General features: G+C 41.4%; 1 protein-coding gene across 12 annotated transcripts in view; it reads right to left on the minus strand.

Annotated features, from left to right (window-relative positions):
- The window catches only part of CASK (calcium/calmodulin dependent serine protein kinase), a 651701-nt gene that overhangs the window by 12222 nt on the left and 626021 nt on the right, over positions 1-13458 (minus strand). For 9 of the 12 annotated variants that reach the window (XM_082246671.1, XM_082246670.1, XM_082246676.1 and 6 more), the window contains 2 exons: positions 7684-7764; positions 7517-7597 (listed from right to left, as the gene is read on the minus strand). In XM_082246671.1, the coding sequence (XP_082102797.1) occupies positions 7517-7597; positions 7684-7764 (162 nt within the window). The remainder of the gene's footprint in view (positions 1-7516; positions 7598-7683; positions 7765-13458) is intronic. The other 3 variants (XM_082246666.1, XM_082246669.1, XM_082246673.1) reach the window with 1 other exon arrangement.

The raw sequence follows: 13458 nt of genomic DNA on the forward strand, positions 1-13458 counted from the left end.
TGTGGCCCTTGGACGCCTGCGGCATCTGCCAGAGGAACCTGTGATCTTGCCACGAACCTCTGTATCCTCCTGTGGAGCCAAACCTGTTAAAGGAGCTAAAAAGCTATCAGCCAAGTTATGTGAATAGAAAAAAAACATTTTTTTTTTAAAAAAATATATCTGTCAGCCACCACCAGATAGTGTTAGCCACTTCCACAATAGAAGTAATTCAAAACAAACAGGTGCTGCGCCAGAAAAATGAATATGTCAAAAAAATAAATATATGCATAATGACAATATGTGTAAATAATAAGCAAACTCAATGACCTTAACTCATACGTGCTTCCCAATATCACACAAAAAAAATCAAAAAATAAATAAGTGTCAATAAATCAATATGTGCATACACTCAAAATCATGAAATTAAATGTCCATAAATAGGTGCATTCCAATCCTCAAAGTAATGGCCACCACAGAAGTGATTAATATATGATATTGTGCTTCACTCCACCGCCACCAGAGAGCAAAGCCTCTCACCTTAAGATTTGACCCAGAACACTGAGTCACAAATAGCTTTTTTACCCATCTGAGGTCACAGGCAGATGTCACCAAATGGTAAGGAGGTCTCAGACGGATGCACAGGGACAAGGTAACAGCGATGGTGCCGCTTTCACACAGGGCACATAGAGATCACCACATAAGCAAAGAAGCAAAAAGAAATCTAATGCTCTCTGTGCTGATAAGCTGGTAACAGCCATTTAATAAAATCAATATACTCACAAACAGCCACTTGGAGTCATGCTTGTAAAAATTAGATCACACAGCTGAGAGGATACACCGAGCAGCAGGGAAGGCTCCGCCCCCTATATGCGTTACGTCTAAACCTATTGGGCGCTGACTTAAACAGTAGACCGCACAAGACGACTCAGGACCTAAAAAACCTGAAAAGCGGACAAGCTTTTTTCCCCTTTCTAGGTATCCCCAAAAGAATAATTTTGTGGATCCCCTTGACGCTCATGAAGGTGGTCCCCAACCCCAATAACGGTCGAGGGCAGACCTTCATGCTGAAGGAGGCTTGTCTGTGGGTCCGGACAAGCTAGCTCTAGGCTTACCAGACTAAGGATGCTTAGAACTTCCGGGGGAAGATTTGATAGATCTATTTCCCTTATTCTCTGTCCCAGAAGCACAAAATAGGAAGGTACTCTCCCCCCCCTCCCCGTGATATCCTTAGTGATGTCATCGAGGGTAGCCCCAAACAGGCGATCGCCTTGAAAGGGCAGATCAATGAAAGCTTTCTTAGTGGCTTGATCTGCTGGACAATTCTTAAGGCACAGCATGTGCCTAATCACCACCACTGAAACAAAGTTTGGACAGCACAGGAGCTGTATCCAAAGCTGCATCACAAATAAACTGCATCCCATTTCCCAACTGGTCCACTAAATCAACATAAGCAGTGGGGACCTGCTCGCCCCCCAGGCCATGGCGCAAAAGCTTGGCCCATTCAGTTAGGGTCTGAGACACCAGGGCTGAGGCAAAGACTGGCTGCAATGTCAAACCAGCCATACTAAACATGCTGTGCATGCCACAGCCTCTGCTTTCCTGTTCGTCTGGGTCCTTCAAGGACAGGGATTCCTCTCATGGTAGCTTTGTTCAACCTGGAAACAGGAGGGTCCACCATGGGGGACTAGCCACTTTTTTAAAAGGGACTCCTCAAAAGGGTAACATAAAGCAAAAGGTTTGGGGACCACAAAGTGTATTTTTGGCTGTTCCCACTCTTTACAGGAAAACCCGTCAAAATAAGGCACATAAGGAAACACCTTTGGAGTGCGAGGTGACTTATGTGTACCGCACAACAAAGCCACATCTGTTGCTACATCAGCCACATCCTCCATTTTTAAAGTCTCATGCACTGCAGTGATAAGTGCGTCTACCAGTGCTTTTTAATTTGCTGCTGTGACCATGGAGGAATCATCCTCACTATCGGATAGATCTGGGAGTGTGAAATTAAGCCCCCCCTGGACGGGCTGCATACACGGCGGCATCAGGCTCAGAATCAGATAAGACTGACTGAGAAAGTAAAGGCGGGGGACACTTCCTCCTGGGCCTTTGCCCACACACCACTGCTTACACTGGGACCCCTCCAGACTTCCAGGGCAGGACACACTATCCCAGGACCCTTACAGAGTGGGGATAGCGGGGGAGACCCCAGGGGTCTCCGCTGCATCCTCTGCCCTGGGACCCCCAGCAGACTCAAGGTCCAGACGGGGGAAGTCCAGCACACTGAGGGATTTTTAGGGATGGGAGGAGAGAAGCTACAGGCACCCCAAAAAAAACAACAAAAGGGAGAGGAGGTGGACTGTACTTATACTTCCATGGTGCGGATAATGCCCCAGACAGAATCCTCGCCACCGAAGTAGGGGAGTTGTCGGCCAAGGGACCGCTGCGACTCAGACCCAAGCCCAGTTGTATGCGACCCTGCAGGACGTTTAACTCACGGGCCAGCCTCTGTCCGTGAGGCTATGTCGTGGCTGACCTAGCGCGTAGCTGCGGTCTGCACAAGTGGCTGGGGGGACCACTGGATTTAGATTATCCAGCCCATCACCCAGCCCGGCAGTTGATTATAGATCTCCCAAGAGACAAAACAAAAAGGATGTAAGAAAGGAGAAAAAAATTGCTAGGACCAGAGATCCCAGCCAGGAGCCTAGGTCCTTACTGCTGACAAGACAGGTTAAAACTGATTACCTAGAGTAGAGAGGGAGGTTATATACCAAGCTGAGGGTGGCGTAGCCAGGTGTTTTTTGTTCTGCCTAGTCCTACTCCTGGAGGAGGCAATATAACCCGGGAGAAAGATTTATGGAGCGCTGTGTCCATCGAACGAAAGACAAAGCACACTGCTACTCAAACTGACATCTTTGGGGCTTTTGGCATTTTTTGCCTATGCTCCTGAACGCACCTCAATAAAACCTATGTGCCTATGCACAAATAGGCTTTTAGAGAAGTTTAGGAGCAGAAGAGTTTAAAGGCAGTTAAAGCGCCTTCTCCTGAACACAGAAGAATTGCCTTCAGGAGAGGAGCTTTTGGGCTTTAAACTCACAAAAACACGTCTAAACGCTAGGCACATTTAGCACTTCAGTGTTTATTCCTTTCAATGGCCAGAATAAATACAAATTCTGGCCAATGACATAAAACACCCAAACACTGCTAAACTGGTTGGAAAAAAAAAAAAAAAAACACAGCTTAGGGTAAATTTTTTAAAGCTGATTTTCTCCTGTTAGGAGAAACCGCGTTTTCAATAAACCAGTGTGCATGAGGCCTAAGAGTTTGCCCTCACACAGTGTCAGGAAAACTGTTCTTTGAACATGTAGTTCTGGGAGCATGCCTATATCCACAGGAACTGAGCTTCAAGCAGCTGCCACAGCAGGAATTTTACAGGGTTGGTAATGTCACAGCAAGTAATAAAAGCTGTTTCTTGTTACAGGAACAAGCAAATAATAATGCTGGAACATGATTTAGAGAGGGAGGTTTGAAGTTAAACTGAATAATGCCTGGACATACAGTTTAATGCAAACCATAGATTGACAATGATTGAGAAATAATATTAAAATCTCAGTAAGTTAAGGATTATACGAAAGGCATGTCATACTCAGTCAAACAGTGGGATGAACTAAGTGGAAAAACAAAGGGACTTCCAGCTCTAACTGTGATATCGCTCACTCTCAGGAATGAATAAAGTCAAGTTACCGTGTGGTGGTGCTGCTGCTAATTAATGTTGATTCAGCATAAGTCAGTGCATGGGGGGAGGGGCAGCAGCGATACCCCACAGTACATAGTCTACAATGTAACTCAGGCAGGCTTGATGGAAAACCTTGAAAAGTTTATTTATAAAAAATATATAGTGATGATTAAAACATAATAGATTGCGTTCCAAACCAGATCTGTGGCGTTGTTGGGGGTCACAGGATGACCGAGCCGCTGGGTGAGCCAGAACTGTATAGATGATAACAACAGGGAACCAGGCAGGAGGGAGAGGGATCTTATGTGCCAAAAGCAGACCAGACCAGCCGGTATGGTGGCGTGGCTTCCTCCCATCTGATAGTGTGGCTGCTCGCACCGGAGCATTGTAGACGTGCCAAAGCACAGCAGTGCGAAACATGTCACGGCAATCCTGATGCTTTCCAGGCCGGGTCCCGACGCTTGCTGACGTCGCTTCCGGGTAGCGGCTTCCGCTGTGGATACCTGCGGGTGGCGGCTCCGTGGCACGTCTACACTGCTCTAGGATTCAGAGACTTCATCTTTGTATTTGATCACTTTGCACTTTATTCTAATAGAATTTTGATTATTGTTTACAATACACATTTATATATTTATCAATCCTATATAATATGCTTCCCAATGCTACCCCCCCTTGTGATAGCAATACCATTGCATAAATAAAAAAAACAAACTAAATGTAAATAAAAAAAATAAGTAAATTACATAATATAAATTAAAAAAAAGTGAAAGCATCCCCCCCCGGTCACACTCTAAGGCCCCGTTCACATAGGGGCGACGCTGCTTGCACCGCGACCTCGGAGCGGCCGCCACGGACTTCATAACATTGAAGTCTATGGCGGTCGCCTCCTGGTCGCCCCAAAGAAGCTCCGGACCCTTTTTCTAAGTTGGGGCGACTTGTGTCGCTCCTATTAGAACGGGTCCGCAGCTTCCCTATGGGAGGCGACCTACGGCGACCTGTGAGGCGACCAGGTTGCCTCACAGGTCGCCTTAGTGTGAACAGGGGCTTATACACACTCCGATTCAAAATGCTCTGTGTAGGGCGAGCATGTGTATCTAAACATAAAATGCACAAATGCATAAAATGAACTCTAAATTGATAACCTGTACAGTAAACCCCCCTCCATTGCGGGGGTTACGTTCCGGACCCAGCCGAGAAAAGTGAAATTCCGCGAAATAGAAAAACCCTATTAAAATGCATTGTAGGCATGTTTATTTTACTGTCACTGTTCGTGTAGAAGCATTTTAAAGTCTTTAAACACACTTTTAAAACAATAGAAACTCATTTAAACACATAAAAGATACTAAGAGATATAGCAAGAGCTATGGAAAACACAAAAATATTTAATTTTTAATGATTTATATAGTAAAATAACATTACAAAAAAAACGCGAATTACCGGGACCGCAAAAACTGAACCGCGATGGAGCGATGGGGATTACTGTAAACGCTTTTAAAGAGGAAGTCATTTTTTATTTCTTTTTTGTTACCTGAAAAGTAAAGGCATAATGTGCTAGTATGCATCGCATATTAGCACATTATATGACACTTGCTTCCAAACGAAGCCCTCGTCATCCCTGATGGAGGCCGCATCCATCTTCAACCGTCTTCCTTCCGGGTCCGCGGACTCAAGCTGTGCTACAGGCTGGAGCCACATGTCACTCCCGCGCATGCGCGCGTGAGCCGCCGGTCAGATGACATCATCAGCACAGTATACAGTAAATATCTCTTAAACTTGCATAGATATTTACAGTATCTATAGGTAAGCCTTATTATAGGCTTACCTATAGGTACAAACACACAAGGGGGGTTTACAACCATCTAAAAGCATCACTTATGGATAATTTTCAGGACCATTTTAAAGCGTGACATGTTTGGTATCTATTTATTGAGCCAACCTCATCTTTTATATTTTACACAAACATGGCTAGAATATTGTGTTTGTTTGCACTAAAACTAATTTTAGTGTATTTTTCCTAAAAATATGCATTTGATAAATACAGTGGTGCAAATATTGTGCAACTACCACCATTTTATCCTCCAAGGGGTCTTTGCTTTAAAAAAAAAAAAAAAAAAAATTGTAATTTCTAACAAAAAAAATAGCAATTTTAACATGCGCGCAAAAATTAAAAAGAATTGCTCCAGGAAACCCCAGTGGCTATTCCATTATGGAAGACATAGGCGACTAGGTTTTCTTTTATGTGAAATGAGATTAAAACAGCGCTGGCATTTGCATAAAAAATTGCTGGTGAATATATAAATATAAGTTCTAATAAATCCTTATAATAAAGTGCAATGTGATCAATATAAATATGAATAAGGAATAATTATAATAAAGTGCAAAGTGATCAATATAAATACGAAAAGAAACCAGCGGTATATAGCAATAAATAATCCAAAAATAGTCCTTGTATCTTGATGTAATCAAAGTGCTCAGGTGCAGAAACCGTCCGATCAAACAGTGCTCAAGTGAGTGGCCCGACCCTCCAGGTTCCCTACTCACCACAGATAAGTATCACAAACACTTGATAGGATCATGTATGGCTTAGGCAACCCAGCTTTTAATAAGGATGGTTCCAAGGGAAGAAATGCCTTAATATAGGATCACTCCAACAGGTCTCCGTTGTTCCTGTTCTTAGGGGTGGTAGGTGTTTTTATTTTTATCAAATACAGATACTTGTTGATCGTACCAGCAGTGCAATGTCCTTATCACTTCCTGTGAGCCCGGGCACTGCTCTCCTCCTCCTCCTATCCCCTCGCACAGGACAGTCGCTGCAGTTGCCGCTTCCTGCGGAAGCAGCAACTGCAGCGACTGTCCTGTGCGAGAGGAGAGGAGGAGGAGAGCAGGAACAACGGAGACCTGTTGGAGTGATCCTATATTAAGGCATTTCTTCCCTTGGAACCATCCTTACCAAAAGCTGGGTTGCCTAAGCCATACATGATCCTATAGAGTTTTTTTGATACTTATCTGTGGTGAGTAGGGAACCTGGAGGGTCGGGCCACTCACTTGAGCACTGTTTGATCGGACGGTTTCTGCACCTGAGCACTTATTTATTGCTATATACCGCTGGTTTCTTTTCATATTTATATTGATCACTTTGCACTTTAATATAATTATTCCTTATTCATATTTATATTGATCACATTGCACTTTATTATAAGGATGTATTAGAACTTATATTTATATATTCACCAGCAATTTTTTATGCAAATGCCAGCGCTGTTTTAGGATTTTGCTGTCTTCCGTCCAGGCCACTTTTTGCCACTCCGGACTCGATCCCCGACGATCGCCGCTGCTCCTCCCCTGGCCCGACTCCCGCTGTGAATGAAAACAGCGGGAGCGCGCCTCCGGCGGCGCGCGAGCGCCGCCTACAGGGGGAGGAGTCCAGCGACGTAGGTCTACGTCGCTGGACGGGATCGTGGCAAAGTGCCGCAGTAGCCTCCATGTGAGCGGAGGTAAAGTGGTTAATCTAATTTCACACACTTCTCCAAGATTAACTTGGATGCACAGCAGCTGCATTAATTTAATTTTACACATAGGATTCAGAGACTTCATCTTTGTATTTGATCACTTTGCACTTTATTCTAATAGAATTTTGATTATTGTTTACAATACACATTTATATTTTTATCAATCCTATATAATATGCTAGCGCTGTTTTAATTTATTTCCACACACAGGTTTTCTTTTAAGCATTTGGTATCTGATACACGTACTCTTTAATCTCTATTGTTGTTCCAAAAAATCGTTCAATACAGTACTTACGAGGGATAGGGTAAGCAAATCTGTCAGGATGTTTAGTAATTAGTGTATTCTTTATGTGTCGTCTGCCAACACCATGTGCACCTATTAAAAGAATTAAAAGTAAGTTGAGATTACAATTTGCTTCACATAAGATACAAAGAACAAGAACTTCAGGCAAAATACATTACCTAGAAGTACTAGTGTTTTCCTTTTAAAGGCAGGCAGTTTCACTACTTCTTCATAAGTGACTAGATCTAATTGATCAAAAACTAAAAAGAAAAAAAGTCAACACATTAGTAAAATCTGCTGCAAAAAGATATAACATCATTGATCAGTCATCCAACAGTGATGTGATAGAGTCTCAACCAAAATGTTAATTCTCACACCCTCGTATGACCACTTTTATTTTAATTTATTAATGTTAAATGTTCACTTAGGTATTTTGTGGGTTAGATTGCAGCACTTATCAAGGACTTTAAAGAATTAAAATATACAGTCTCTAGACCTCTATTTGTATACGTAGCAGTGTACTGGACACACAATGTATGGGTGTACACACCCATCAATTTGTTTTTATGCTTTCTGAAAGCAGAGATTGTGCAAAATTACAACTAGGAGCTTATAATCACAACACTAAGGACTAAATGCAAAATATGTGTAGACCACTAGTGGTGGAAGAAAGTCAGAAGGTGAAACCTACAAGTAAATATTAGTTACTAAGGCTGGCCACACATAATGCAGTTTTTTAACCCACGGGTTGAAGGAAACAAAATCTCTTGAGTCCTCCATCAACACATTAGTGTTGATGGGGGCATCCCTCCTGCAGCGCTACGGTATTCTGACAGAAGGAAGATTCCCTGCCATCAGAATACAATGATTACGGCTTCCAGCTATAGCTGGCGGCAGTAACTGTATGAAAGAACTGACAGGCTGGTTGTACTGAAGGCAGTCGGTAGATCGCCTTTAGTACAACTAGCATACCCATGGATGGATTTAAATTTGGCCGGTTCCTACTGATCCGGCCAAATTTCAATCTGTCTTCAGGTTGGCCCCTGACCCAACAAGTATGCATACAGCCAACTTTGCTTCTCTGTGTAAAACAAGTATATATAAAGCGATAGGCCTATTCATCCTTGTTTTGTATAAACCAATTTCTCTAAGTTTAAAGGTATCCATAGACCTGAGATGGCAGTCACTTTTTGTTTTCATGTAGATCAGCTGATGCTTTCAAATCAGCTCAGGCGGCTACCAAAAACCAACATATCTGTGAAAAAAGTGGTACATCAAAGTTAGAAAAACTTTGATTACTGCTAGAGATGAGTTTGGGCATCCTCTGAACTTATCTCTTTCCAATCTTTAAAGCTGCTCTTTTTTTTAGTTCGATCATCTACAGGCAGGGTCGTTTGCCACCCTGCAGCTCACATAAACAAAGAGGTGGGACTTTGATGACATTGGTGTTCTTAGGCAGACACATGCTCTTATGTAGTCAATGTCAGTGCCATAATATGGGTACCTGGACATATAAAAGCACTGGTGTTACAAGCACTGGTGTTACAAGCAAGCACCCCCCCCCCCCCCAATCTCTAATTACTACTACCACACTTTCTGTAAGAGCTTGCCCTCCTCATCCGCACTGAGCTAATGTGTTTATAGCAGCAGACACTGGTGACTACACAAAGCTGGATTATGCCAGCACATCTGAATACCTTCTCAAAATGTATGGGCACCTTAAAAGTCTAGCAATGCCAATTGTGCACTAACATGCTGGCTAAACATTAATACATTAGGGTATTGGCAATTCTGTTGGTTTACCAGAGCATACACAAGTATGCATTACTGTAGGCAGCAGAAGTGGTAATTACAAAGTTGTTTTTTCACTGGTACCTTCTAATTGTAAGGACCTTAACACGAAATGTACATAATTCGAAACAGTTGCAGGAGAAACCCTTTTGTAAAATGTTTTCCAATTTGCAGTCCCCATAAGAATATCAAGCAACATCCACTTCTTTAGAACCCATTGACCCTCAGACTGTATGGGGTTGGTGAACTCTCCAATATTATCAACCAATTTAAAAAGGAAGGAGCTGTGTGAACAGTGAAGTGAAAAGACGGCTTGTAGAATTTTACTGGGCTAACTCTAAGGTCAGGCTGCAAAGTAAAGAGCAGTTTACTTTAAAAGATGCTCCATCATACCTGACACACAATAACATTAGCAGTGTTGGGGCTTCATTCTAATTATGGTACCACCTTTGGTAAATAATTTACATTAACAATATAAGTTTTAAGCAATTTGGTAGAGATTGTAAGGAAACTAAATGATCTTCGCGCAACAACTATATATGGCAAGCAGAAACCGATTCTTGCATGCACAGTACTTTGATGCAAGGTTTTAATTTTCTAACATGCAATGATTCTTGCAAAAGGATGAATATAGTCATGCTATTTGAACTTATTTTATTCTAGAACAGTGATTCTGAAAGGTGTAATTTCCACAAAATCAAAATACAGGTTTTCCAGGCTGATGTTTAAAATCAGAACACAGTGGGAAAATTGACATAAATTAAGATTGCCATTATATCCCTTTACAATCATACAAATCAGAACTCTGTGGGAATGCAAATATGCATTAGGTAAAACACTGTTCTACAATAAATCTATGATAAGTGACTACAACAGAGGAAAAGTGAAGTGAATATTCTGAAGTGAAGTGAATGTTCTGGAACACACGCAGCTAGTGACAATAAAAGTGAAACCAGTAAATGGATTTCCCTCATTATCTTGGATTTACCATCACAGAAAAAAATGGCCAGTAAGTGTTTTAACAGTTCCACAAACTAAAAAGGCTATTTATTTTTAATGTTCAAAGAAAACTCGCCCAGCTATATTTTGTTGAGAAATCACTCAAAAAAACTTTATTTTATTGGATCTGTTTTATAGCAAAAAATAAAAACAGCAGACGTGATCAAATACCACCAAAAGAAAGCTCTATCTGTGGGGAAAAGGCATACATTTTATTTGGGTACAGCGTCGCACGACCGCGCAATTGTCAATTAAAGTAACCTAGTGCCATATCGGAAAAAATGGCCTGGTCATAAAGGGGGTAAAACCTTCCAGGAGGTCAAGTAGTTAACTTTACGCTGACACTGAATGCTTGGCAGTAACCTGTCCCATGGACTGTGTGATACTCATTGCTGGCTTGAAGAAGATGGGCTATTTAGTAAGCTTATCTACCCTCCTACAATTCAGTTTAGACACTCATGACTCACATGACCCTGTCACACAATATAATGCCAACTGTCATTAGCTCTCTAGCCACAACATCATCACACACACTATGCATCTCCCCCTCCAGTATACAAAATAGTTTTTTTTTTTTTTTTATAGAAATCATACTTACCTAGGTGGCTGCAGCATTGGTCCGATGCTGCATCTATCCCTCAATGGCTCTAGGACTGAGAACTGAGCCAATAAAGATCGCTGATCGTTCAGTTCACAGTGCTCTTGGAGCAGAGAGCTGGTGCCTGTCAGTCACCACTGTCTGCTTTGCCCCAAAGAAGTACAGCCAAACAGGCTTTGGATGGATGTACTTCTAATTTAAACAAATGCACTTCAGTATTTAATCCATTCATGACAGAGGCTAAAACAAATTTTAGCGCCTGAACAGTTTTTCAACTTTGACATGTATTCGTAAAACTGTACATATCACCACAACTACTTAATGTATCCAGGTGAATTATACCTTGTTTTTTTTCAGGAGAAATTGGGTTTTCATTTGGTGGTAAATGGTAATGGATGTCTCCTGATTTTATACAAAAACTGAAAGAAAACAGTAAAAAAATAAAAGTTTCTGCTCCTAATGAGCATAACGATACCACATTTGTGTTTTTTTGTTATTTGAACCCGTAGTAAGGTCCTGAGACCCAAACCGTGATCTAGCTTTTTTTTTTATACAATTTTTTTTTTTTTTTTTACACACTTTTCTTTGCTTACACTTTTCTCATCTAGCAAGGAGAAAGCGATGCAATGTGATCTTTCTCCATTTAGGAGAAAACAACACAGGGCAGGCTATACAATGACTGATCACTTTGATAGTCAATCAGAGGCTTTTAAAGCAATCAGCTGATCGGAAACTAGGCCTCCTAGTTCCCGATATTTAGCATGTGATCCAAGGCTCTCATTTAGAGCTTGTTCTCTGTGCTGGGAGCTTTCAGCACAAAGACAGCGACGCATATATAAAGACCCACTTCTGTAATGATGCAGTTATGCGTACACTAGTTGGCAAGGGGTTAAACATGTAGAGAGGACAGTACTCTGTATTTCAATGCAGCCTAACTGGCTCAAAAAGCTGTCACTCCTGTCAGTCTCATTTTTGATGAACCAGGCATTATAGAAAGCAAATATAAAGACAGATATTAGATAGTTATACTAACAGTAAATTAATACACATTTTAGTAATGTGTGACTGCTTACATTGTTGGTTAATGGGTGGCTTTCTATATGGGCCTGATATTTACGATTAGTGTTTATTAAGCATTCTGGTAACTTTACAAAGCACTACTGATATTAAGGCCTCCTACACACTGGTTTATTGGAAAAAGAGAAAATCAGCGGTAAAAACTCACCTAAGCTGTGTTTTTTCAAACCAATTGAGCAGAGTTTGGTGTTTGGGCATTTATTTAAATTAGCTAGAATTTTTAATTTATTCTGGCTATTGAAATTAATAAATGCTCAATTGCTAAATGCGCCATAGTGTTTAGGTGCACTTAGCAGCGTCAAGCATTTTTTGTGTTAAAACTCTGCTGCTCCTAGACACACTGCCTCTAAACGCTGCGAAAAGCCCATGTGGACATGGACACATAAGCTAACATACAGAGGGAGTTTAGAGGCAGAAAAAAAAAAATAAAGCCTGTAGAGAAACCTGCAAGTGTCCAGTGTCTCCTCTCTCCTAGAAGCCTTTCCTTCTGGCAGTAGCATTTTTGTTGAAAAAAGCCTGAAGCTTTTTAAAGTATCTTAGGGCTTGTTCACACTTTACTAAATTTCTAACTCTTAAAGGGTGAGAATGTGCTTTAGTACAGGCATTAGACTGGCTTTATTGCGCTTAAGTAGGGGCGTTAGACTGAAGTTTTACAAGCATTAATGATGCTTTAAAAACGCTCCCCAAAACGCCCTATGTGCAGTTTTGACACGTTTAATGCACGTTAAGACCACTCCAAACACCTATTTTTTTTTTATAGGGAAGTGACATTGCAGGAAACAATTTGAGATGTGGCTCGTCACGGTAAAGGTTTCCTGTGTATACTGCATTAGCAGGGAACGCAGCAGCATGGATTCCTTTACTATGCTTTATCTCATATTTTTCCTCCTAAAGAGGATGTATGAGCAATTGGCTGAGCGGAGGAAGGAGAAGAAGGACATGCTATTGGGTACATCCAATTCTCTCTCAGAGATATTCTAAAGGACACTTTCATGCTCTGTATCATGATTTATCCACCAACCCCCAGAAGTTGATGTCAGCCACCTTCAAGCAGCACAAGCAAGAAGTGCATAGAATTTTGAGTGCTCTCCTCTATTACAGGGCATTGTGGGACATTATATTTCTCCTGCATTATTTTTTTTTTTTTTAAACTAATTTTAAGTGTCGCAACCACACAGCAAATGCCTTACAATAGACTTGAATGCGAGGCACTGAAAGGCTTCAAACTCCTCCAGACTCGACATGAGGCTTTTGAGCGACTCTTCATGTTTTGATAATATGAACAGCAATGTGTGCTGTCCATAGTAGTATTTGCATAGGCGTTTAAGGAGTATTAAAAATGCCCCTCGAAACGCCTGCTTTTAATGCCAGTGTAAACGTAGCTTTTAGACGTATTTACAGGCATCAAGAGCTTTGGCATTAATTTAATTGGCCAGAATAAATAACTTATTCTGGGCATTGAAATTAAGTAACGCTTAGCATGGCCTCA

The sequence above is a fragment of the Pelophylax lessonae genome (assembly GCF_965119305.1).
Source record: "Pelophylax lessonae genome assembly, chromosome: 2".
NCBI lineage: Eukaryota > Metazoa > Chordata > Amphibia > Anura > Ranidae > Pelophylax > Pelophylax lessonae.